Source organism: Chlorocebus sabaeus, chromosome 20, assembly GCF_047675955.1.
Source record: "Chlorocebus sabaeus isolate Y175 chromosome 20, mChlSab1.0.hap1, whole genome shotgun sequence".
NCBI lineage: Eukaryota > Metazoa > Chordata > Mammalia > Primates > Cercopithecidae > Chlorocebus > Chlorocebus sabaeus.
Window position 1 is genome coordinate 4,083,254 of NC_132923.1, and position 26,322 is coordinate 4,109,575.

At 47.6% G+C, this 26,322-nt stretch overlaps 3 protein-coding genes across 6 annotated transcripts in view; 1 reads left to right on the top strand and 2 right to left on the bottom strand.

Annotated features, from left to right (window-relative positions):
- Positions 1 to 1,619: 1,619 nt before the first annotated feature.
- Positions 1,620 to 4,736, bottom strand: ACKR1 (atypical chemokine receptor 1 (Duffy blood group)). The gene is made up of 2 exons (XM_007976583.3): positions 3,138 to 4,736; positions 1,620 to 2,659 (listed from the first exon to the last, which is right to left on the bottom strand). The coding sequence occupies exons 1-2, from the start codon at positions 3,156 to 3,158 to the stop codon at positions 1,670 to 1,672; spliced, it is 1,011 nt and encodes a 336-aa protein (XP_007974774.1). The 5' UTR covers positions 3,159 to 4,736; the 3' UTR covers positions 1,620 to 1,669.
- Positions 4,737 to 6,044: 1,308 nt separating this feature from the next.
- Positions 6,045 to 26,322, bottom strand: part of CADM3 (cell adhesion molecule 3) — a 30,554-nt gene continuing 10,276 nt past the window's right edge. Inside the window, exons 2-10 of one of the 2 annotated variants that reach the window (XM_007976587.3) lie at positions 18,374 to 18,475; positions 16,177 to 16,317; positions 15,526 to 15,678; positions 14,387 to 14,524; positions 13,918 to 14,088; positions 11,494 to 11,584; positions 10,889 to 11,058; positions 8,105 to 8,230; positions 6,045 to 7,212 (exon numbers count right to left, since the gene is read on the bottom strand). In XM_007976587.3, the coding sequence (XP_007974778.1) occupies positions 7,094 to 7,212; positions 8,105 to 8,230; positions 10,889 to 11,058; positions 11,494 to 11,584; positions 13,918 to 14,088; positions 14,387 to 14,524; positions 15,526 to 15,678; positions 16,177 to 16,317; positions 18,374 to 18,475 (1,211 nt within the window). In that variant the 3' untranslated portion in view covers positions 6,045 to 7,093. The remainder of the gene's footprint in view (positions 7,213 to 8,104; positions 8,231 to 10,888; positions 11,059 to 11,493; positions 11,585 to 13,917; positions 14,089 to 14,386; positions 14,525 to 15,525; positions 15,679 to 16,176; positions 16,318 to 18,373; positions 18,476 to 26,322) is intronic. The other variant, XM_007976588.3, reaches the window with a different exon arrangement.
- Positions 19,624 to 26,322, top strand: part of AIM2 (absent in melanoma 2) — a 137,589-nt gene continuing 130,890 nt past the window's right edge. For 2 of the 3 annotated variants that reach the window (XR_012089911.1, XR_012089912.1), the window contains exon 1: positions 19,624 to 20,426. The gene's annotated coding sequence lies outside the window, so the exon portion shown is untranslated. The remainder of the gene's footprint in view (positions 20,427 to 26,322) is intronic. The other variant, XR_005240275.2, reaches the window with a different exon arrangement.

Here is a 26,322-nt window from a genome sequence, read left to right on the forward strand (position 1 = left end):
AAATTATTTCCTTTCTCTTCATTTTCTTTCCCTTCCTTTCTGTTTCAGAATGTCTCCCGCGTCTCAGTCGGTCCCTAAATCCCGCCTTTCAATTTTTGATGAACCAATCAGGAGCTAACCTGGTGGTTGCTAAGAGACAGGAGGTGGGAGATTTAGAGGCTTTGTCGTGGCACCCACCCAGGAAAATTCCCTAAGCCTTTTGCACCCTCCTGCCTAAGCTATTCTAACTCATCTCTGCACCTCTCCCGCACTCGCCTACTATTCCCAAGCCCAGAGAGTCAAGCAGAGACATTTTCGTGAAGAAGCCAGGTATAGCATATCTTCGGAAAATGGAAAGATGGTAATTGGGTTCAAATGGATATAACGTATCTGCTCAAGTTTCCCCAGCCTTTAGTTGGGTTAGAGGTAGCAACTAACTGTTTTGTAACCTCTTAGGTAGAGGGTGAATTTGCTCTTGGTGGTAAAAGCTGCGCCCCTAATGAGGAGGGGCTTCTGTCCTTCCAGCCATCTAAACTTGGCTAGGTAGAGATTGAGAAAAATCTCAAAAGTCGTGATTAAGCAGCTAGAGAATCAGGGAAAGAGGTGCCCAGGGGATTGGGGTATTGTATGGAAGGTGGAAAGAAAGATGTATGTGGGAAATAAAGGTTTATTTCAAAAGCTGAGAATTTGAAAGGGAAATTCGGGGAATGCCAAGCAGAAGATGAATCAGATCAGGGCCTCCCCCTTCAAGTTTCTCCACCCTTCACAACTTCTTGATCTTTTCTTCCCTCCACACATCCTACACAGAAAAGACTAGGCTTAAAAACCAGGGTAAAGAAAACTCATTTGGGTAAGGAGTGAGTCATAAATCCCGATTCTATATCCTGTGAGCAGGGATGGGTGCAGAATTGAGTGGGGGTTTGGGTCCTGAGAAAAGTCAGTGCACACACACAGGTGTGCGCGGTTCAGGTGCTGACAGAGATGCAAGCTCGTGGGTGGACATATGTTTTTACATGCATACATCTAACATAAAGGTAGGTTCTAACAGATCGAGAAACAGATGTACACACACACACACACACACACACACACTTGTGCGCACATTCAGGTCATGCTGAGGAACCTGGGAGAGATGACTCCCAGGAGTGACTTTTTAAATTATCTTAATATGTTCTCTGAACTGAGTAACACTCCCTGGGATGCTTCTTTCACCTTCCCCACCACCGTCCTAATCACTAAACAAAGCCAGAGGGGAGAGAGAAGACAGAGAGAGGCTGGGCAGGTCGGACAGGGGGAGATGGTATTGCTCTGGGCTTTGTCATCACTCTTCCCTGTTTATCTCTCAGTTTTGATTCCTATTCCATTTGCTTCCTGGAACAGTTTTTCTTCCAGTGAAGCCATCCCTTCTGGGTTTTTTTGGTTTAACAACTCCCCTCATGCTCTGGTTCCTCTTCTCTTCTCCCTTGAGATGACAGTGACCCCACACCTCAAGAGAACATCCGTGTACCCTGAGGATGTTTATTCATCATTCACCTTCTCCCAAGGCCAGCTATAGAAACAGACACTGGCAAGAAAGTCTGACATAAAAATGTCTTTCTCTTCATTCTCCTTCTCCCCAGACAAAATAAGAAACCACCCGCTTCACAAAGGCAGTGTAGACTTTAATTCAGGTTGACAGGTGGGAAGAGAACTAGGATTTGCTTCCAAGGGTGTCCAGATGAGAAGACCATCCTGCAGGGAGGGGCAGAGAGGGCAAGAGGGTGCGGGTGGCCTGGTGGCAGAACAGGGCGAGGAGCAGGGGCGTAGCCACACAGTGCAAAATTGCCAAGGCTTCTGCCAGGTTCAGCAGCAGATCCAGAGCCTGCTGGGCCACACATGTTGACAACAGCAACAGCTTGGACCTCACCAGGAAATCCAGTCCCAGAACCACCCCATGAGGCCACCAGAAAATAAACCAGGCCCACAAGATATTCATCCAGGGGCCTGGCCCCATACCCAATGCCTTCTTCAGCCCCTTGGCTCCAAACAAACCCAATGGCAACAAGACAAAGATGGCAAGACAGGCTACAGCGTGTGTGGCCTGCAAAGCCTTCAGCTCCACGCTGTACATCGGAGTGCAGAGTCCACCAGAAGCGCCACTGGCCAAGGTGATGGGCAGTGTCAGTAGGGCAGCCACTCCCCAAAGGCCCACAGAGAGCCCCAGGGTGAGGCCTGGGACCTGGCCTGCACCCAGTTTGGGGCCCAGGGAGGCATGGCACCCTAGCAGCAAAGCCTGGGCAAAGGCTGAACCATACCAGACACAGTAGCCCAGGCTACATAGGGCGGAGCTGCGGGTGCTACCTAGCCCTGGTGCCAAGATGGGCACGACAACGCTGAAGAGAGCACTGCCCACAGCCAGCTGTGCCAGGACAGGCCAGCCAGGGCAGAGCTGCCAGTGGAAGTGAGGTCTGAAAAACATGAAGAGGACAGTGCTGCTAGCTAGGATGCCCAGGACACTGACGAGGATGAAGAAGGGCAGTGCAGAGTCATCCAGCAGGTTACAGGAGTGGCAGGGGGCAGCTGCTTCCAGGTTGGCATCATAGTCTATATCTGGGAAGGAATCATTCCCATCATAGGAAAAATTCCATAAATCTTCACTGTTCAGCTGACTTGAGTTCTGAGTTGAGGGGGAAAGTTCCACCTGGAGGACATACCCAGAGGAGGCCATCAGAGTAACCCCAGAAGAGTCTCCTAGGAACTGAGGGGCAGGTGGGAGGGGACGTCAGAGCGGAAGGTCGGGTGGGAGAATAAGGTCTCTGCAGGAGTCAGATGCAGTACAGACAGTGGGAAAGGACAAAGCAGGGAGCCTGAAGATCTGGAGCAGGAACAGTCCTGGGGAAGCCAGGGCAGCTGGGGCTGGAAGAGCAGTGCAAAGTTAGAAGGGAAGGCACCAAGGGACCAAGATGGAACTGACTCAAAGGCAAAGGGAGGGACACAAGAGGGAGTTAGGAGACTAGCATAGGAAGGAGAGAAGGAAAAATACCTTAAAGGAAGAGGAAAAAGAGGGAAGGGAGAAAAGATGAGGAGGAAAAGGAAGAGATATAAAGACTGAGGAGCAAACAGCAGGGGAAATGAGGGGCATAGGGGTAAGGGACTATGGGGCCTGGCCCCATACTCACCGGGTGCAGACAGTTCCCCATGGCACCGTTTGGTTCACAGACAGAAGGGCTGGGACGGCTGTCAGCGCCTGTGCTTCCAAGATAAGAGCCAAGGACTAATGAGGTCCATCAGGTTCCGGGCAGGGATAGGGGGCATCAGGAAGCCTCACCCCACGCCCACTGCCTGCACAAGCCTCAGGTCTATGGGGGGCACTGGCCTCAGGGCTTCCTGTTTTGAGGTTGGATTTGACTGGTCGGGACTGCACTCAGGAAAAAGGTGGGGACCAGAAAGTGGGCATTTTACCGAAGTGGAAAGGGAGATTGAGAAACCAGGGGGTTTTCCACCAAGTAGAGACTCTTCAAGCACAAGGAAGGAAAAGAGGGGGGCTGGGTGACTTGTGAAGCAGAGATAAGGGAGGTGCTGGGAAATTGGAGTGGAAGGGCGGCTGACTCTCACTGCTCCTCCATCCCCTTGAACTCGATCCAAGGATAGGCAGTTCAAGAGCCATGTGTTTGGGGGAAAGGTAGTGGTGGTCGAATCCGTCCCACCTGAGGGGTGTGTGTATGTGGGCGTGGGCTCTTTGTGTGTGCTGATCTCTGTGTACGTTTGCTGTGTATCAGTGTGCACATATCTGTATGTGAGGGGCTTGGCGGGTGTCTGGGTGTGTCTGGCTATCTCTAGGTCTGGGTGTTTCAGTGTGAGAGTGGGAGGGCTGGGGTGGCTGTCGAGGCTGCCTAATGAAACCACTTCAGGGAGCTATTGGGTGTGTGCCTAGCCATCTATAGGCTCGGTGCATGCCTCTTGCATACGAAGTGGAATACATGGTCTGACAAGTTAAAGTAGGCTCTAGGGGACAATGGGACAGCATATTTTAAAATGGGACCATTGCCCACAGGGTGATCTCTATTCATATTTCTACTGAGGGACATAAAGTCTCTGGAACTGCTTCATTGGTCAGGCATCTTAGCAATATGTAAAGTTTCTCACTGAGGGGCAGAGGTGGCCAGCAGAGAGAAAGAGCATCTACCCTGCAGGCAGGCCGATTCTCCTAAGCCCATTTCACTTCTTCTTAGTGGCCTCTTCCCCCTGCCTCCCCTCCTCAGCTGTTTCCCCAGGATCTTCACTGTTTCATCACCCCTCTCTGCTTTTATTTCCTCAGTTGGGGAGACATAGTGGGGACATCGGGAATGGTGAGCCGTGGCGTGTCCAAGTCAGAGCAATGAGATAGAAAGGGCTGGTTAGGGGACACTGTTTCATTTGTCCAAACCTGCATCGGCTGCTTCATCCCCAGTGTTGTTAAGGACCTTCTGTCCCATTCATGTAGGGCTTCCTAAGGGGTCAAGCACCTCAGACCCAAGGTGCAGAAGGATGGGTACCTCGTAGAGATTTCCCCCTTTCCTCCCCAGACACTAGCTCAAGTTTCAGGCTCAACATGAAGGGGCTGGAAAGTGAGTTTTGTCTGGTGGTGTCTGGTGATGCTCTCCAGGGTGGGGTTGATGGTATCTCCATCGCCGTCTCAACATTCTCCAGCAATGCCTGGCAGAGGGTGGGGGGAAGCAGTCAGATGCCCCCCAAGACACTCTCCGGAAAGGAAGGGCTTAGCAAAAGGAAGTGAACACACTTCTCTCCCTTGGAGAGTTATATTGTTGCTGTACATAGATATCCTTGAAAGTGGCCTGGCAAGGGACACACCACCTTTTGAGGCACCAGGCACCACGTGCAAGGGGTATGGGAAGAAGACCCTCACATACACACATCCCAGCAGCAGCAAGGGGAGCAGAAAGGAGGCAGCTGAACGACACGGATAATCCAGATATATTGAGGGTGGCCCCTCTGAGATTAGCACAGGAGAGTTAGAAAGATTATAAAGATACACGGTCCCCTCCCTGCTCCCTTCCCCACCCCCCACCTTGGACAGACACACACAGCACAAGAGCCCCTCTCCCTCCCACCCCCCGTACAAATATGGCTTCTGTGTAATATGGACAGAGTGGTACAGCTTGAAGAGGAAAAGTCATTTTCCCAAAAGCGGGTGCTGGGAGACAAAAAGCTCGACAGGCCTGGGGCCCCAGGGCCCCCTTGCTGTTGTAAGAGGAGTAGGCCCTGGCTTAGGTGAGGGGCTGCCTGTGGTGCCCAGGGCCCTAACCAGCGGCTGGAAGATTCAAAACGGTATTACCTGAACTGAAGGGGGTGGGCAGACCTGCTAGATGGCGGCTGCCCCTTTTTGCATGCCCGTTGTCAGTGCAGGGAGGAAAAGCTGGCAGAGGGTGGGAGCGATGCCAAGGGCATCCTGGATCTGAGGCGGGGCAGTCCGGCCAGGACAGGGAGGACCAGGAACCTCATCTCCACGGCAACCAGCTGGGGCCATGAGAAGGAAGACAGGAAACCAAAAGGAAGGGTGGGGACCCAGCCTTCAACTCACTGGGTACAGACTATGGGAGAAATAGGTGGTGGTAGGTTGTTCCAGGGTCAATGCCAAGGAGAGGCCTGAGAGGTGCATAGCAAAGGCTGTGGCACTGACTCCATGGCTCAGAGGAGGGAAATCCAGGGAAGGGCTGAATGCTCTGTGTTTCAGGTTTCAGGGAGAGATAGAATGGACAGCTGGGCAAACACACACCCAGGGACTCCTTTCTCCAAGACGGATGGGCATTGGGGGTGGCAGAGGAAATACCAGCATGGAACAACATCCCAGGTGAGGTGTGAACCCTGACTAGGAATACCCCATTCCCAAAGCCTCCCCGACATGTCCCACAGCCCCGTCCACCTGCCCAGGACCCCTGGCTCTTAGCCCTCCTCCTCAGTCCCTCGCTCTGCCTCTCACTCACACGCACATGCACACACACGCACACATGCACACAAGTATACACACTACACACACGTGCACACAGTTCACATTATTCCCTTAGTTTGGGCAGGAAACAGCTCAGTGCAGTGAAGCTCCTTTTAGTAGTTTTGTTGTTATGTCTGCCTGGCTGCTGAGGGAGGAAGGACTAAGGGCTGGCGCTGGGACCAGGAAGGGGGCACAGGGTGGCCAGGATGGGAGGAGTAGTTGCTGAGCAATGCCATGGGAGGAGTGGTTGCCATGCAACAATCCAGAGTCTTGGGTAAGAGTGAGGGGCCCCTCAGCAGGGGAGGCAGAGGCAGTGCAGGCCCCAGAGCAGTGCCTCTCCCACAGCTGCTGGAGCAAGGAGGGGCAGCCACCCTCTGCAATCTCCAAGGGCAGTTCCTATGGAAAGGGACCGGTTTTGTTCACTTCCTTCCTCTCCAAATCTACTCTTCCTTGCAGGGACCTGCGTCCTCCCCAGGTTAAAGCCCTGGGTCCTTGCATGGCTGCGTGTCTTCTGCAGGCCACATCTCCTCAGGACTCCCCTACTCATCACTTTCCCATTGCTATGGAGGAGGGGTGTCAGGGCGGCACCTGCCTCCTTGTTCGCATGGCTACCAGAGGAAAAGCCACTCCCAACCTTTGTCGACAACCATCCCATTTCTGGGTTCCTGGAGAAGTCTGGGAAGCTGCTCTGTTGCAGAGGCTGAAAGGAGGGGTGGTGAGAGCGCCCAGCTCCAAACCAGCCCTGCCCCTTACCCTTCCTCGCCCCTCTACCTTCACTCTCCTCCTAACACTCCAAGGTCTTGTTTTTTTGTTTGTTTTTTGCCTTTCTCACCCCAGGGCTCCTGCCTCTCCAGCCTGGAGACAGATTTGATTTGGGATTGTTACAAAAATAATAATAACCCAAATGCAGAGAAGCCACGGAAAGGGCTGAGGGCAACCCTCCCCTCCCCCCCGCCCTCCTCCCTCCCCATTCCAAACCGAGTACAAAACCGCACCCAAAGCAGACATTCTGTACAGGGGGGTGGGTGGGCTGGGGAGCAAGCGGGAGGGGCGGCCCTGGGGTCGCTCTGTACAAGTCCAGGTTGATGATAGCCCCAGCAGTCCCCACGGGGCCCCTGGGGGCGCGCAGGAAGTGGGCAGGCGCCCCTAGATGAAATATTCCTTCTTGTCGTCCCCTCCCGACTGCCCGCCTTCTGCATTGATGATGGCCGTGTCCGCATCTGGGGCATCGTCGGAGCCTTTCGCCTCATGTGTCAGGTAGGTTCCTGTGTAGAGACAGAGGCTTCTCCTCTCAGGACCAGCTTCCCAACCTCTGAGTCCACCCTGCCCACTCTCTCACCCACCCACTCACACACTGCTCAAGTCATTTTTGGCTTGCCAATAGCTCTCTTCTACTCCACCTTACCTAATTCGCATTTTGCTTCCAACATCCCTCACCTGACCACACCCTTCATGAATAATGAATCCTGCCCCTAAGTAGAATCTCATCTATAATACAAAGCAAGAAAGAGGTGTGTGTGTGTGTGTGTGTGTGAGTGTACGCATGCGTGTGCACGCAACTTGGTGACGGGGGAACTGCTATGTCAGCTTCATGAGCAAAGCAATTGAGATCTGCCTTATGTATGACCAGTCTATGGAGTCAGGCTGCTGGCTAGAATTAATAGCAGAGTAGGAAGTCTGAGAGGAAGGAATGTGAAAAGAGGGTAGAGAGAAGGCATGGGTATAAGAGAGAGGATAGAAAAGTGGGAGAGGAAAGAAAGGCAACGAGGTAAAAGAGGAAGAAAATGAGGTTAGACAGACAGAAAGTAAGAAAGTGCAGGAAGCAATGAGATGGAGATGCAGTTTCAGGATCTCTGTGTCTTGCAGCTGGAGGCCTGGAGGTAGAGCAGCATGGGAGCAACCGCTGACTGAGTGGGAAGGTTTGATTTCACTTGGACGATCCCCAAGTGATCAGGCTTTACACCGCAGGGTTGGTGGTGCTCAGTTATCACAGGGTTGGCAATGATAGGGTTAGCTCCATTTTTCATTCCCTAAACATTCCAAAGGGCTGACAAGTCTCTGAAGGCCCTTTCCATTGTCTGCTCCTCCTCACGCCTGCCTCTGATTGGTCTCCCTGCCCCTCCAAAGCTCTGCTGATGTTTTCCTTGTGCTTCTGACCTTTGTGCCGGATCAAGTAATGTCCAAGGAAGATGAGCATGATGAGCAGCAGGAAGACAATGAAAGCCACGATCCCGCCGATGATGGCATGGTAGGTGCTGGAGGAGGAGGGCACCGGACTGGGGTCTGGAGGAAAGGGCAACACACACAGTCAGATCTGGGGAGAGCCCTTATCTTATAGCCTTCCAACTTGGACATGAATAGTCTTACACTGCAGGGAACAGGTACTAACATCAGGAAAATGGAGCAGCATCATTCGTCATGCCTTATTTTGTGCTTATATGCCATGCCTGGATTATAGTATTTGCTAAAACAAATTGAGGGATTAATGAATAAATACATAAATCTGCCCATACCTAGTCATATAAATTGAGTTGTTGGCACTGAAGCTTGACCTCGGTCAAAGATCATTGCTTTAATGCCTCTCCTTCCTTCCCTCCCTCCCTCCATTTCTTCCTTTCTTCCTTCCTCCCTCCCTGACTCCCTCACTCCCCCTCTTCTTTTCCTTCCTTCCTCTCTTCCTTCTTTCCTCCATCCCTCTGCCCTTATTTACTTCTTTCTTTTCTCCCTCTTTTTCTTTTTAATTTATGGGTTATGAGAGTGTTCCTTCTCTGTCCCCATGGCCTCTTACTCTCCTGTCTGCTTGATATTCTGAGCCAGCTCCCCTAGCTCTAAGGGCCTTCTCAGCCTATTCACCCACTGCCCTAAGATCAGATAGGCAAGGAGCAGTAAAAGCTGATAGAGCCAAGAATTAAGCACTTTGACAGCACCTTACGAAAGATGACAGATTGTGGCCCCTATGTAAAGAACACTGTTCCTTTGTAGTAGGGGAGTTTAGTGTTCTAGTGAAACCCCGGGCCTCTAGTCTTTCCCGAGAAGGGTGCGTGGGACTCCGTCTTCACTTTGCCACCCTCCAAAGGTTTGTGCAAAGGAAAAGGTGCTTTCTCTCATGATAGTGGATGTCCCTGTCACGGAATATACAGCATCTGTCCTCCATGGCAACCTATGCAGAGGATTGACAACCTGTATAGAGGATCAACAGCACAGACTGGGCCGGGTGTGGTAAAGACAGTAGCAGCACAGCCAGAGTCCCAAATATCTGAGGACTCACATGGGCCCAGCACACGGTTCTGAGGTAGCCATATACATAACTCTCCTACCCATGGGAGAGCTGCTGTTTTCCATGGGCTTAGCCTGAGTCTTAATGCCTCATTCACTCCTTACATATTTTGTCTTTCCTACCTATGTCTCCTCAGGCTTGGCTGGGCCCGCGTTTCAGTTCCTTGCCTGTCTACGCCTTATTTGAAAAGAAAACATTTGTGTTCTGGTTTTTTATGCCCTGCTTGGGAGGAAGGGAGAGGATGAGTCCAGGGAATCTATGATATGATTGGGGTAGAGGTGATGGTGTAACTTGGAGGAAGCAGTGAGTTTACCTGCTCTCTCTCTCTCAGGGAGTATGTGAGACACAGTCCACATGGAAAATCAATCCTGGATACTTATTCCACAGGCTATGGAAATGGCAGTTCCTTAGAAAAGCACAGGTTTCCATGGCCAAACGACCTCTGGGGTCCTCAATTACAGGCCCCCGTCTCTAGGTAGAACAGCATTTAATTTCATTCCAGTCAGGCACACTTAAGGATATTCCTGGAAGAAGATGCAGTAGCTCCCTCTACCACCAGGTGTCAGCACTGGAAACAGACGCAGTTCAACAGGACTCCCTCTGCCTGGCTGTTGAGCACAGGGCAGAGGGAGATCAGCAAGATACCAACCACAAGGGCACAAGAACTTTCTCTCACTGCCAATCATCATCAGATTGGTCTGGAGAGATCTGGGGGCAGAGACCGGAGCTCAGTGCATTGTCCTTGCTCTTGGCATCCTACAATAGCCTTGTTGTGCTGAGGCAGCTCCCACATGCTGAGGTCTGCCCCTGGAGTGGGAATCACCCATCTAGACATTCTGATCTCAAGAACTCAAACCTCTTATCGCTGGGAGGCCTGGCTCTTATCCCCCCAACTGTTTTAATGAGTGTTTCAAGTAAGGGAGCCTCTGACAGTTCCCTGACAATGCATTTCCCCTATTCTGAGAAAAGATTTACAAGACTTTCTGGTGGGGCCCACAGCCATTGGGATCTTCAAAAAAATCCCCCGTCAACTCTCCATAAAGGGGCCTCTGTGCCACCTGCCACAACTCCTGAAGCTGGGTTTTGTGGTCACAGCTTTGAGAAGAACTTCAGAGAAGGAGCATCACCTGGTCCTTCTAGAAGATACAGCATCTGAGAAAAGATTCTGTCTCTTGGCATAGTACAAGCTTCTCTCTATTTTCTGTTCAGACCCAGTACTGTGTGCTTAAGGTGGGCAGAAAAAAAAATGACAGCAGTTGCACTGCACCCAATACCTAATCTTAGGAGAAGCAACTCTGAGAAGAGCCAGTTAGAGAAGGAAATGCACCTGCGCCTGCACTTGACAGGCTTTGGGGCCTCTGCACACAGAATTATTGTTCTTGTTGTCAGACAAGTGCAGGGGATGGAAGATGGTGTCACCCAGGCCACCACTACCAAAGAAAGGCAGATGAGAGCCCACCCTTCTAATGTTTTTTCACTAAGCGGCCATTTCACGTTCTAGAGTGGACCTGGGACCTAAGCCCTCAGGGATCCCAGTGGTGGGCTGGTTTTCCTTTACTCCACTCCCCGTCACAGTTTGGGGATGTTATCAAGAAGTATTTTAAAAGGGAATACGATGGACAGAGAAAAGAGATTCTGGAGGAAGAGAACTGAGGAGGGCTCACCATTAACGTTGAGAGTGTAGTAGGCCTTGTAGCTGCCCATGTTGCTGGTGGCCGTGCAGCCATAGGTGCCGCTGTCACTCTTGTTGAGGAAGGGGAAGATCAGGGCACTCTCTTGGGTCATCTTCAGGGGTGGCACACTGCCCTCCTTCTCCCATAGGTACTGCTGGGGGCTGTCGAGGCAGACAAATCAGAAGAGCTCAGGAGAGCATAGGCCAGGGAGCTAAAAGAAAAAAAAAATAACTGGGAGCAGGGATGTCAAGGACTGTTTGATGAGGCTGGAGAAATTATCAGGGCCAGAGACACTGGAGCTGCTATACTCCAGGTGGCCTCTTGGGGTTCGTTCTGGGGAAGCTGGAAATCTCCTGACTTGTATCTTACTTTAACTTGGCCTTTGTAGGAAACTCAGGGACTGAGCTAGGGAGTGGCCCCTTCCAACTTGTGCTGCTTTGCAGAAGAACTAATTGCAGGTGGACATTATTGGACAGTCAGGGAAATGAGAGGCTCAGGTCAGACAATAGAGAGGAGATAGGAAGGAGCTGTTAAGTGAAGAAGACAATCTGAGAATGTGGAGAGTAAGGAGGAGACCAGGAAATGAATCTTCTTACACTGGATTGCCACGACCCTCACAGTGTAGCAACAGCTTCTGGCCCTCACGAGGATGGGGAGGGTCTGGCCTAATCATCGCAGTCGGTGTGTCTGTGGAGAAGGAAATGGTGTCAATGAAAACCTCCCCACACAGCTTAGGAGATTCCCTCGCTTAGTTCCACACTACAGCTTCTACCTCTAAATGTTTCCGCAGACCAAGAAGCGCCACAAAGACCTTCCTTCTCCTAATTCTTATGAACGAGGACCATTATTGCTATTGAAGAAGTGAGCAACTTCTCTTGCAACCTTGTGTGATAGGATTCTGGAAGGTCTGTCCTTGTTGGGACTCTAAGAGATGCCTTAACAGAAAGCTGAGAAGGGAAATGAGTGGTTTGCCTGTGCCTAGCAAACTTCCTAGCACATAGGAAGGATCTAATACATATTTTTTACAGAACAAATAAACTTGAACTTGCCACGTATTGAGCTCACAACTTATCAGTTCTCTCCGCTCTGCAAGGGAGCTTAGAACTAGAAGCAATCCTTGAACACAAAACATCATTTTGAATGGTCAGTCCAAACACGAAGTGAGAGCTTTGAAACAGCAAGAGACCGGGGTCATATTTTGGCTGCAAAAAGGCACTGACACAATACAGAAGGGCTCTGTGAAGGAAGAATGGCATCTGCCATTGACGCCAAAGGGCTGCTTAGGAGGCTAGGACCAGATGGCCGCTCAGAACAATACAACCAGATGCTGGTCGAGAACAACAGATAAAGAGACTGAGCTTCCCCTAAGGATAGAGCCAACCTTAACAACCAGTTAATGAACATGTTTCAGCCAAATCAAATGGGACACAGAGAATCAGGCCAGGTGAAAGAATGGGTGTTCCGGGACCCCACAGCCATAGAAACCTCTAGCACAGTGCCTGAAGTATAGCATTTGTTGACTGACTGCTGATCACAGTTGGGCCAAAAGGGTCCCTGGCAAGTAACTGCCAGATGGTCTGGTATCTAACAGAGGAGTCTTTGGGGCTCAGGCAGGGGACCAAGGCTTTAGCTCTGGCCAGGAACCAAAGGGCGGGGTTGGGGGGGGGGGAAGCTCCAGGCCAGGGCCTCACACTAGGAGCTAATAATTAGAGAAGTACCTTATAGGAATATAGAACTCTGACATTTACAAAGTTCTTTCACGTGCATTGTTTTATTTATCCTCACAGTAACTCAGTGAAGTAAGCAGGAGACACAGAAAAATGAAATGCTTTGGCCAAAGGAGCACAGCTAGTAAGCGGCAGCACTGCGGCTAGAATCTGGATTGTCTGCCTGCGGACTGAGTCTGCTAAATGAATAGCGATGCCACCCTAAACCTACCTCAGGTTAAAGTTTGAGTAATGAGTCTAAGATATTATTAAATAGCACTGAAGTTAGGAAAATAATTGGGCCTAAGTTGATTCCACAAGAAGAGGATGAAGGGCTTTGGTTATTTTGAAAACTGCCCAACTTTTAGGTAAGTTAGGACAGGGAATGCACCATTTCCTAACTCTAACTTCTCCCGTTGGAGTTTCGCTGATTCTTTTCCCTTTGGTTCCTCCACCCAGAAAGGCTGTTCTTTACAAATTTCCGAATTTCCTCAGATGAGAAATTCCCATTTCCAAACTTCCTCAGAAGTGTCCTAACCATACTAAAGGCAAATTCCATAGAGGGTGAGAATGTCCTTGGAAGGGCTAGGAGTAGTGAAAGTGACAGTGGCCATTTCAGGTCAGAATCCCAGGAAAATACATGGAGCTGGGGCAAATAGAAGAGCAGTCAGTAAGGAAAAGATCTGGGAATAACGATGCCAGGGAAACTGTGCTTTCCTACCACCCATATTTTCTTGAAATCATAGAACGTTAAACCGAGATAAAGTTGTAGTGATCCCCATGCTCATCGCTTTCACGTAGCAAATAAAGAATCAGGTTCAGTGGGGTAAAGTAATTTTCTGAATATCACACAGCTAGTTAGTGGTGGAGTGCGGACTAGAAACTACTTCCTGGGAATCCTGAGTTACTACAGTTACCACCACAGTTTGCAGTCTGGGTATATTACACTGGCCTAGCCCAGGGGTTGGTATCCCCTTGGACCAAATCCTGCCACCTGCATGCTTTAGTAAATAAAGTTTCACTGGAACACAGCCCAGCTCATTTGTTTACATATTGTCTATGACTGCGTCCCTACAACAACAGCAGAATTAAGTAGTTGACACAGAGACAGTATGGGTCTCAAAGCCTAAAATATTCATTACTGGGCCCTCTGTAAAGAGTTTGTCAGCCCTGGCCTAGTCCTGGCAGTCCTTGTTTCATTTTCTACCTATCCACTTCACTGTGCGTGTTGTTTCACACACAGTCACCTGCATTCTTGGACCCTAGTCCTCATCTCATATCTCATCCTTCTTCAACCCCAAGCCCATGACATACATAAAACTTCAATGCGTTGAGAAGTGGATCTGTCAGCTCCCTTTAGAGATTCATGGTTCACAGAGCACACGATGTTCGCCCCATCATCCTCCCGGGTAACCTGGAATGTCACCGAGCTGCTGACAGTGAAGGTTTTACCATTGGGATCTTCCTGTATGCGGGTTGGTTCTCCTAGAGTGCAGAAACAGTGGCACACACACAAACACACAGAGAGAGACACAGAGTAAACCCAACATACAGATATCATGTGGGCCTCATTGTAGACGTACAGATGGTGAGTCTCAACCTAGATAAACTTAGAAAGCTGTGGCAGGGAGAATGTAGGCCCCAACACACACACAGGCACTTGAGTGCACACAAAATACGTGTTCTCTTCCATACCATGCCTCCTATGTGCATTCATAGACAGGCACTTCTCTCTCTTTCCAGCACCACTTTCTCTTGTAACCCCAAGGCAGGAGGTACTCACCGTGGAGTTCTTGGTCACCCTTTCTCCAGGTGAGCCGGGCTGCAGGCTTGCTCCCAGAAGACTGACAGTTTAGGGTGGCTGTGTCCTTTTCCCGTAATGAAGATTTATAACCGGTGATGATGGGCTTCTGTGGAATTCCTGCCATGGATAGGGGATGGCCAGGATAGGAAGGAGAGGCACCATGGGTCACACTTCTGCTCTCCCTGTGGAGATGGTTTCTCTGCGTACCTAGGTTCTACTATAGTTTCTGATGGGTAGAAGACTAGATAAATCATCTTTCTTTTTGATCTCCTCCCTGAGGACCAGAAGGGAAGGCCTGCGGGAGACAGCGTGGTAGTGAGGAGATACGCCATAGCACAGACGTGATACATGATCCTCCACTTACAGCACAACTGGGTGGCCACAGAAATAGTGCGAGTCTCAGAGAGGCAAAGAAGGAAGTTGAAATACAGGATGAAATATAGGATGAAGATGAGAGCATGTAAGCAACTGGGGTACTTATTTTGGAAATTATAACACATTCATGTCTTGTGTTTTCCTCACACCATCTTGGGAGGTAAGTAGAAGGGGTATGATCATCTCTCTGTTATAAGAGAAAATTCAGACTTAAAGAGGGGAAGAAGTTTGTCCTAGCCAGGAGCGGTGGCTCACGACTGTAATCCCAGCACTTTGGAAGGCCGAGGCAGACAGATCACAAGGTCAGGAGATGGAGGCCATCCTGGCTAACATGGTGAAACCCCGTCTTTACTAAAAATACAAAAAATTAGCCGGGCATCGTAGCGGGTGCCTGTAGTCCCAGCTACTCGGGAGGCTGGGGCAGGAGAATGGCGTGAACCCGGGAGGTGGAGGTGGAGGTGGAGGTGGCAGTGAGCCCAGACTGCGCCACTGCACTCCAGCCTGGGCGACAGAGCGAGACTCCGTCTCAAAAAAAAAAAAAAAAAGAAGTTTGTCCTAGATCAAACAGTAACTAGAGCACAAAGGATTAAAACACATTTCATCCCATTGCCAGGGGAACACAGGCTGAACTTTCCTAAAGTGCTTGGAGACTTGCCTGGCTCCCAGCTGCTTCAGGGACCCGTCTAGGGAGGTTTGTTTGCAAGGAAGCATGCTGTAGAGACACTGGGGTTTGGGAGTCTCACCTAGCACAGTGACGAGGGACTTGGCAGTTCGCACAGGCATAGTGAAGATTGAGCAGGTGTACTCGCCCTCGTCTGCCAGGGCCACATTGCTGATGCTGATGCTGAGCTCGTGGGGAGTAGAGGTAACCAGCTGAATTCGATTATCTCGAAGGGCTGGGGAAATCAAGAGAATGGAAAGCTAGGATTTTACCGGCACCTTTCATGTTTACCTTCCAATCCCAGGCCAGCTTCTTTGGGGGAAGGGGTGTAGTATGGTGGGTGGGGAAAAAATAACTGCTCCTGAGTTTAAGCAGTCTTTAAGTCATTCAGTCACTTTTCTGGGTCATTGGACATAGTAGCCTAAGAGATACTCAGAAAGTATGTTGGATTTCGTGAGCTTCCTTGTCAGATACCTAAGGTAACATTGACTTCAGCTTCCTGTTAGAGTTGCTGTGGGGTGAAGTCACTCCAGAACCCTGTAAGACTGTGCATGCTCTAAACCACAGCTGCAATACTGGAACGAGTTGGGGAACTCATGGCTTGTTATATCTTAAAACAGCATACTGCCATGTTTCTCAGCCTCTGGATGACAGGAACAGTTCCCCTTGGTGTCTGCAGTCCCCTTCTCTAGCCCATGGTTTTCATGCAGAAAGATAACTCATGAGATAGTACCTCTCTTCTCCCCAAAGTAGAGAGTCTGCTGAGCAGGGTTAGACCATTGCAGGGATGAGTCCTCGTGATCTTTCACTTGGCACTTGAGCACCACGGTGCCACCAGCCACCACTGTTTCATCAGATGTCCAGGGCTGGCTGTCTGCAGGAGTAGAAGAGGGTTAGTTTCCTGAGGACCCCTAGCCCCTCCTCCCATTTCTGAGCCAAAGTACACCTCATCTAATCCAGACCATCCAAGGACCTGGTGTACACAAGGTCTCTGTGTACCCTTAAGGTTTCATGGGGGAAGGAAAAGAGGTGGTGGGTGGCGGTGGACGGAAAGACAGATCTTAGTTTCACTTACTTTGAAGACACAGAAAAACAAATAGTCACTTGTTAAATGTTTCCTGAATGAACTGACAGGGCCACGAATAGAGGAGTAAAGGCACCCCAAATCTGCACATACCACTCCACATGTGTCTTTTCTGATACGGTTCTACCATTTACCTTTGAAAACACACATACATATCTGTCGTTCTATGTTTTGCCTTCCTGCCACCACCTACATATAAGAACAAGAACAGGAGAAGCGGTTGTGACTAATAATCCTTAAATTAAAATGGGGAAAAGGCTAAACCAGCTGTTGGGTTGCGCATTCATTTACACAAAGGTAGCTGGTAGAAAACAAACAAACAAACAAACAAAATATTTTTAAAAGTGAAACATTTTTACATACTTTTCAATTCTTCTAACAATAACTTCCCTTCAATCAAGGCCCTTAGCATATTCCCTGTGGTATTAGTGTTACCCGCCTCCCAACACACAACCCAAATCACCATCCTGATGTCATTTTAAAGAGGGAAGGATTAAGGTTTTCTCTTCAATGTGATGAAAACATGCTTTCTAATCCTTCTCTCCTTAGTCAAATTAAACAAAACAAAACAAAAAGGACTAGGAAGGTATCTTATGGATGAGGCATTTGAATCTCAACTGTGCCTTCTGGTCAGGCCTACCTGGGAGCCCCTCAGGCTCCAGGACACTTGCTTCCTGTTGTTCCATGTTCCCCACAGCATGGATTCTGATTTCTTGTACTGATTCCCTCATCTTCAGAACTGACTCTGTGACTCAGTAGCACTGATCCCCACCGAACAAATCTAAAACAGACAACACTTTCCAGCTCTCATTCTAATGCATCCACAAAAATCCATTCTTTGACACTAAATTACTTAATCAACATTGCTTATGTCTGAATAGGAAACTAAGAAACTTACTTCCTACATTCCCCTGTAGAGAATTTTAAAACAATTCTATGCTCCTTTTGGAACCTACCTTACCCCTGCCTGTCTGCTTATTTCTTTCTTGGTTACTGGAATTCCATTTCCAAGAAATACCCAGTGGGTGCTCCCAGCAGAGCAGAGGCCCTGAGGAATGAAGATGTGTCTGCTGGAGTTGTTGCTATTGACTGATAGCATCAACTGTTCAGGGTGACTGTTCCCAAATTGGAGCACAAGCCTGGTGGTTAGTTTCAGCATTAAGAATTGTAAAAATTAGTAGAACTGAGTGAGATCTTTGGGATCATGGAATCCCTCATTTTACAAATGTAGGCAATGAGGCAATGGAGATGCAATGACTGCCTAAACTCATTGTACTAATTTGAGTTAGAACTAGAACTCTGTTCCTGTGTCTTTCAATACGGTGCCCTTTTCATTGAAATGCTTCTCAAGTCATCATCTAAATTGAGCCTTAAAACCATGATTCTGAGATTAGTGTACCAGGGACTGAGCTGGCTGAGTAAAGTTGAAAGTGATATATTCCTAAAACCTCTCAAATGGTTTGAGAAACCTTTCATTTACCATAGCCACGTGCCAATTTTTGACCAGTCATCCCTTTGTCCCTGGTTCCCTTTGAAGAATTCTACCTTAGATTGTGTCTTTCCAGAACCTCTTTATTCTGAGTAATATATTCCCCTGGAATCATTTTATTTTTGGAAAGAAGTGTAGGGTGTACAGAGGTCTCTGTACTGGAGTAAGGGAAGAAGGAGTAGGTGCAACAGAATTTGGTGGTGCAGACTAAGAACTAAAATGTCAGATGGAAAGGAGAAAGTGCTGTGTGGTAATGAGAGGAGTGAGAACATGTGGTGAAGGCAACATGAGTGGGAGAGGATGTGAGGATGAGTGAGGGAACTGAGGGACATTGAGATGAGGGGCCTGGATTCTCACCTTGACTGGCCAGCATGTCAGAGCTGCTCCAGACTGTGGAGCTGATGGCCTCGTCGAGTGGAGCCAGAGTTCCCAGCTCCAAATCCTGCTCCTGCCAGTAGCCTGGGGAGAGAATCTCCATCAAGCATGAGCCCTACATGTATCCTGCTACAGTGTGGGGCTCTACTTTCATTGCTGGGCATGTGGGAAAGTCTAGGTCTCTATGAAAAATAGGTCCACCGGGATACCTAACAGAAGGTAGTTTTCTCACCAACGGGAGAAATTAACTAGAGTTCTGAAAAAGGAAGTGACCTTTTCTCTGAAGGGGTGAATTAAAGGAGGATGCTAACTTTTTATCAGTCAGTCACAGAATATTAGTGCCAAAGAGATCTTAAGAGTTCATCCAGTCTAGTTCTCCGACTTTGCAGATGAGGACAATGAAACCCTTAAAGGTTAAAAGTGACTTGGTGAAGGTCACTATAGAAAAATGAAAGACCACCAAAGATTTCTCATTCCTTATCCAGAATTTTCTGCTCCACCATACGATTCACTAAAATTACTACACATTTAATAATTAGAAAATACTTTCACATGTAATCCTCTTAATAAACCTGTAAAATAAGTACAAGGATATTATCATTCTTATTTTGCAGAGTTAAAATAGAATGAAATGCCTCGCCCAAGGTCATACAAATAGGAGACGAAGACTAGAAATTCAATGCCTGATTTTAAATGCAAAGCTCTATTTGTTTCAACGTGAGACTCCCGCCATTGAAGAAACAGATCATGGTAAGGGCTGAAAGTCGTACCATGTCTTCCCAGACTGTTACCTTCTATGGGATACTCAAATTATCTTTTTTTCCTACTCTACCCTTAGCCCCTCTAAATGATTGAGTCTGCTCCTTCCTCTGGTACAACAAACCCCTTTTCCAGGGCCTGCGTCACCGTCTCAGCTCTCTTCCTACAAGGTGGCTCCCAAACCCTTTCTCGAGGTACTGTAAGGAAAACTAAGGAAACTGAGAAACTTTCTTCCTACATTCCCCCGTAGAGAATTTTAAAACAATTCCATGCTCCCTTTGGCACCTACCTTACCCCTACCTGTCTGCTCATGCCTTTCTTGATTACTGGAATTCCATTTCCAAGAAATACCCAATGGCCTAAGTCCCTAGCCCAACCTGAAGAGGCGGAGGGACAAAGAAACCGGCCTTGCGAATCTTTTCAGGGTCTCCCGCCGCAGGGCCCCGAAGTAGCCAATCAAGTGCGCAAAATTCAGTGAGCTCATCCGCTGCTGAGCAGAGCCCGGAGCTGCTACGTGTCCGCGCCCTGGAGTCACGGGAGAACTTCGCCAGTCGTCCCAGCGCGACCCAGAGCCAGCTAGGGAGAGGCAGGTGGGAGAGGAGAGGGGAGAAAGGGGCGCTAGGACCAAGAGAAGGCACGCGGGGGCCGGGAGGTCGAGATTACAAAGAAAAGTGGGACGTGGGCTTAGGGTCCCAGAGGAAGAAAAGGACTGGACTAGGGAGAGAATTGCCTAATCAGAAGCAAAGGGAAAGAGAGGCGAGGGGCCAGAGGAGAGGGGAGGGAGAAGACGAGGGGTACAGGAGAAAGAGGGGTGGAGAGGGAAGGGAGAGAATGGGAGGCCGGAGTGGGGAGGGAGTCAGGCAGGAAGCGGGCGGCGTTCGAGAGTCCTAGCATGGGAATGGGGCTCTGAGACAGCTGCGGAGGTTCCCTGGCTTCCATGGAGGCACCGCCCCTCTTCTCTGCTCCTCACAGACAGCTTCCAGGAGATTTTAGAAATTGCTCTGTTCTTAAATGGGAGAAGCGCTAATGCCCAAATGCTGAGAAGGAGTAAAGCGGAGAAAACAGAGAAAAACAGTCACAAGTAGAGAGAAGTAGGCAGGAAAGGCGGGAAGGGGAATTGTCGATAAAAGAGAGGCAAGCAGGATGAGAATGAGAGAAGGAAAGGGGGCTGGGGAGAGGGTCAGGGCTGTCACATCCAGCAGGGGCTCTCCCTGAGTGCCTCACACTCACCCTGCTACCTTCTGTGCACACGGAGGACGGAGGCAACCTGAAGGTGGTGAGTGCTCATATTGTTTCTCCGGTTATGTGTTCGTGGGTGCCCTGTGCGAACGTCAGCACACAGTAGGGAACCAAATTGGTTGTGCCAAGGTGTGGGACGGCAGAGGGACGGGGAGAAAACAGAGAGGAGTCACACCCAGCCCGTCGGTATTGGTGTCCAGTGCACAGTGAGTACTAAATAGGCCTTTGCTCAAATCAGTGCAGGAAATAGCCGTCTCATACCATGGTATAGGACTTTCAGTTTGCAGAGTGGATTTTCAACCACGAATTCACTTAATCTCAGAACAAACTCAAGAGATAGGCAGCCAGAAAGAACTGCCTTTTACAATGAGGTTCAATTACTTACCTAAAGGCACACAAATAGCATACCTCTCCAGAATCCTTTCTGTCTCTAATGGTGCTTTGGGGGCTTTTTCAACATTTTATGCTTCTTACAGCATTCCAGTGTCATTTACTTGCTGAGTTATCAGTCTCCTCATCTAAACTTTGAGCTGGTTAAGAGCAGGAGCCTTAAGTTATTCATCGTTGTATCTTTAGCACTTAGCCCATAGTGGGCTCTCGGTACATTTAATTGGCTCTGGTAATTCATTCAGCCACACTTGGCACTGTGCTATGTATATTGTGAATCAGGCAGAGCATGTATTCTGTCCAACAGCATGGGCTTAGTCTTCACTCTCCTGTTTCTTCTTTCATCTGTGCTTTTTTCTGCATCCTCCTCAGTTGCTTTTCTCCTTGCTCATATTTCTTTCATCCCTCCCCTCCTCCTGCATTTCATAGGCATCTTTTTTCTGCATAGGATGAATAAGTGAAATAGTGATGTAGATCATTCAAACCAAACTGAATTGTTCAGATGAGAGGACTGATAACCAAATAATCTCCAGTAAATGGCATATTTGGGATATGCAGGATGTATTGCCTCTATGGGTTTAGAGAGAACTCACTCTGATTTGTGGTGTCTTAAGAAACTGTAAGAGGTGGCTGGGTTTTTTTCTTCCCCCGGGGGTGACATTTCTCCCTCTAGTTTTGAAATGCACTTATAATCTCATGTCTTCTCTTGAGAACTGACTCTTAATACGCTTGAAAGTTACCCTGTCGTTTTTATAAAATTGTAAGCCTGTATAATAAATTACGAATGGCCACTCCCCAGGGAGTGGATGAGTGATTATAATGCTATCAACAGAAACATGGATAAGTAGCAGGAATTATAACCTGGGTTGTGAAAGACTTGTACCTTCTTTGGATTCAGATTGTGTCAGTCATTTATGACATCAGCATGAATTCTCTCAATGAATTCAGACTGGAAAGGAAAACTTAGGAGTACTCTGAATGGGTGGTATGGAATTTGAAGTGGAAATAGGAGCTCAGAAGGCGCTTCTGTCACTGAGACCATACAACCATTAGTGAGAGAAGGCCCAGGCAGATCAGTCATATCGGTCACATTCTTTCCCTGCTTAGAAACCATCACTGACTCTCCACTCTCTGCAGATAATACCCAAAGTTGTCAGCCTAGCCTTCAAGGTTCTGTACAGTCTGATGCTGAGCTTCCTTTCAGTTTTGTCTTTTCTCTACTCCACTCACCCCAGGTGCATTCCAGGCATGTGAAGCCATTTGGAACTCTCTCTATGAACGCTTTGTTTTCCTGCAACCATTCCTTTGCCTGCAATAACTTTGCTGATCATGCCCTTTGCCCATCTTCACACGTCTAAACCTTATCCATGCATAAAGCCTACATTTTGGGGCATTTCCTTCCAGAAGTCTTCCCTGGTTGTCCCAGATTTAAATAATTCCCCATTTCTCTGAGTTACACACTTTATCTGCTTTTTCTTAAGTTATGCATTTCTTTCTACTTTGTACTGCAAGTTTGACTTTCCTCCTAAATTATAAAGATTCCATAGGTAGGGTCTGATGCATTTTGTATCCAGTATTGGCTCTAATATAGCATATTGCATATAGAAGTTGCTTAATAAATATTTCTTTATTAAATGAATCAGATACTAAGCATCTTCTGTTGTGAGAGTTAAGTTCAAAATTTGCCAGTAAAGAGGAAATAGCAAACCAAACAGGATATGAAGAAATAGGCCAAGGGAGATGGTGGACTACCCAGAAAACTGTAAGACAGAAGAAATTGGTATTTGTCAACAGTTTCTATATGTCAGGATCCAAATTAGTTGCTGTATATTCATTATTCCAGAACAATCTTTTAATAGATAAACATGATTACACACATGTTAAAGCCAAATTAAGAAACTTGTCCTTATGATGTATCTATTATTAGATACTGGGATAGGATGAACTTTAAACTTAGACCTCTCTGACCACAAAGCCCAGGCTTTCTGCACATCTTTACTACCCTATCCCCCTTTGCAGAAGCATGTACTTTGTGTGTGTGGTGGTAGGGTAGAGCTTAAAGTGGGAAAGATTCCTCGTTGCATTGCTGGCCAGGGGTGATTCACCTAAATAATATTTACAACATTCACCTGCAGTATGATGAAAATGACAGTATAGCAAATTGGAAATGGGTATCTGTGGTGTTGATAGTCCTGTGGTTTGTACCTGTTGAATTACATTTTTACTTGGATGCCTTAGTATACCTGCACCTATACCTCTGGGACTATTTCATGGACCCCTAAGTGCCTTACCATGTGGGACTTTTTAGATAACCAAGCAAATGGCATGTCTAGTTAAAAAAAAAAAAAAGTCTCCTTGTGTTTTCATAGCACTCTAGCACCTAGGCTGAAAACTAAAAAAATTATCTTCTTATTTGTTCTAAATTGCTTTGGAGGTTTCTTAATTCTTGATTTATTTGCTCATGGGTTCTAGTATCTTTAGGATTTCCAGCATTTTAAAGGACAAAGTAGCCCTTTCACCCACTGATTTTCTTCTTATTGATTGTTCATATTAAGAGTGGCAGAGGTGGGAATTGAAGAATTACTAATGTGCTTCTTTAAAGCAGCATTGGCACCTGTTACTCGGTTTTTCACTCAGAGCACCGAATCTTACACATAGTAAGTGCTCAATAAATATTTATTGAATAAATAAATGAGTAACTCAAATAAATAAAAATGTATTGTCTTGAATTTAAGTAACTTTAGTGGAAAGTCTATGAAAGTCTGCCAGTGTAAGCCCTGATTGCTTGGTTTATATATTGTCCCTGCCATGTCTGTTTTGGGGACCTACAACATATTGCCCTTACAGCCATAAACAGGGTCACAGGTGCACATATCAGATGGTAGAACAAGAGGACAGAGCTCCCCTGCATAACTGCTGCTGGCCTTGCCAGTGCTTGGGTCCAGAGTCCCACTTCCCTGACTGTAGAAAAAAACAGCTCCCTGAGTAGGAGTTGATGATGATGGTGATGATGATGATGATGACTCAGCATTTCTCTAACTCCAGAGTTAAAAATACTGTTCATCCCAGCCTACTTGTTATTCCTCACGACTACCATGACAGGTGGGTGGAGGAGTGTTATCTCCAAGGGAAAAACATATTGGGGGCTGTGGCCCAGAATACTGAAGGGACCCACTTTTAGAATGGTTTATCTACATCCATTGCTGGGCTCCTTGTCCAGATTATGTCATTCTCATTTTTCCCTAACCCCAGCTTCTTGTGAATTCTATGTACAGTTGGATCACACACACAAGAGACTGGCCATAGCAAAATCAGAATTAGAACTCAGCCCCTGGAGCTTTTCTTTATGCTCAGAGTGACAGTTTTCTTTGACAGTGAATGTTTGATTGTGGATTTGGAAGAAATCAGACCAGTTCCATCTGAATTCTGGTTTAGATGAAAACTTCAAAATTTGGGGGAGTTGCTTTGACTTTAGAGCAGAAAACGCTGGTCAGAAGGAACTCTGTACAGTTAACTTCCTTCGGTGGTTCTTGGGCAGCCAGCAGCGATGCCACATTTACTGAAGTCACTATGTAATTTCCTAATCTAAGACTTTGATTGCCTGAATGTCAAAATATTCTCCTACATCCTGCCCTCCATTCCTTTCTAACTCTGTCTGTCCCCCATTAAATTCCTAATTCCCTAATGGCCACGATATAACAGTGCAGTCAAATAGAAGCTGGCCATACGGGGTGGGAGTTATTCTGTCATCTGGTACCCTGTTTCTTTTCAGATACTATTTTTTCCTTTTTCATTGCTCCTCCGGGAAAGGCCTCTTGTCCCCTCACAGGCAGCAGGATCTCCTAAAGGATCTCCTTTCCTTAGCTCCGATGCGCTCCAGCTCACATCCACTTTGGAACTTCAGAGCTCAGTCACGCTTCAGCTGCCTACCTCCCTGATCTAGGCCTTCTCTCCACCTCACTGCCCCATCCACCCTCTTTCTGGCTGGGCTACTGAAACCTTGCTCCTCCTTGTTTCCTCCCTCTATTATTTCTGTTGCTGTCTGGTTTTTCCTCCTAGAGTCTTGTTTATCAAGCAGCCTCTTGATAAACTACTCCGTCCCAGCTTTGCTTTACTCTCCTAGGAGGCATACAGGATATGAGTGAATACAGATGGTCAATAGGAATGGAGAACAGAATCCTCACTGTAAGAAGTCCTAACATGTGGATTAGCTGCTTAGCTTGGTAAAGCCTGGGCCAGAGATCCAGGATTTATGGACTGAGGAGTCCTACACTATTAGATTATCTAAGAGATTTAGATTTAGAAGGAACCTGTACCCAATCTGGACTCAAACATGTTTATTATTACACCTTGGCAGACATCTTTTGGTTCCATCCTAAGCGGGTTGAAAATGAAAAGCTTTTGTTTTCTGCTTTGGGAATGGTGTGTGGCTAGGCTTTTCCAGGCTGAATAAGGAGGGAATCTTTTGAGATAGTTAGCTAGCTTGCCTGTGGTGGGTGTTAAGATGGGGTTAAAATGAAAAGCTTATCTTAGAGTTAACCCTTGATTCTCACTGAAAAACAATTATTCTTAACATTTTTTAATATCCAAAGTTTAAGAGAAGATTCAAATGTTTTTCCCTATCCAAACTTTAAAGTATTATGAATACATATATTTTACATATTTCCTAAAACCTTTAAGCCAACTTGCATATCTGGCCATTGCCTGCTGAATCCTAAGGGTCAGAGGTGGTTATTTCTAAGATCCTTTTGATTTTACGGAAGGATGGAACTAATGCCCTTTCTGACTCTCTATTGCCCAAATTCAGTAATGCCTTTTTCTCTTTCTGTTGCACCTAATTATGCCCAAAATATTCTCCCCTCTATGATTCTTAAAAGTGTAGATTTTTATAGTTGACAAGATATTAAGTATTAACTGGTCCAATCCTCTTATTTTAAAGATGAGGAACCAAGGCTCAGAGAGTTTAGGAACTTGAGCATGGTCACACAGGCAGTGAGTGAGACCTGTACTCATTGACAGTTCATAGCAGTCCTTGTGGACTGGCTAATTCAGTGATTAATTTGACACTAAGTGTGATTATATTTCCACTGACACCTGCCCTTCCTATGCCCCATCTCCTGTACACGATACTGAGGAACTCCAGGACCATAGACCTTAAGAGAAGTAAGTCTACTAAATGCCCAGTAGGTTGGGGAAGTTGGGTTATGATGAAGAGGAAGTCCCTGAAGATGGGGCAGATGGCATCTTCTTACACTTCAGGGCTTTACTGGCAGGTTCCAATTCACATAGAGGAGGCCATCAGGCAGAAGTCACTGCCATGCCCTCTGGAGCTCAAAAGGGTGACTGTGAGGACAGGTCGCATGTGTGCGTGCATGTGTGTGTGTGTGCGCGCTTGCTGGCATCTGCACGGTGAAGAGCTGAGGGAATGCTAACCTGATTGTGAAGCAGGAGACAGGGGCCAGAACAGAAGAGAAAAAAAAAAAAAAAGCAGAGGAACATGTCCTATTCTTGAGCTGGAGAGAGAAAAAATCTGGAGGCAGAAGTGG

Bases quoted from the DNA above. Each gene is read 5' to 3' on its own strand.
- ACKR1 (XM_007976583.3), bottom strand. From the start codon at position 3,158: ATGGGGAACTGTCTGCACCCG. The intron at 2,660-3,137 runs GTGAGTATGGGG...TATGTCCTCCAG, and splicing joins TGGGGAACTGTCTGCACCCG to GTGGAACTTTCCCCCTCAAC.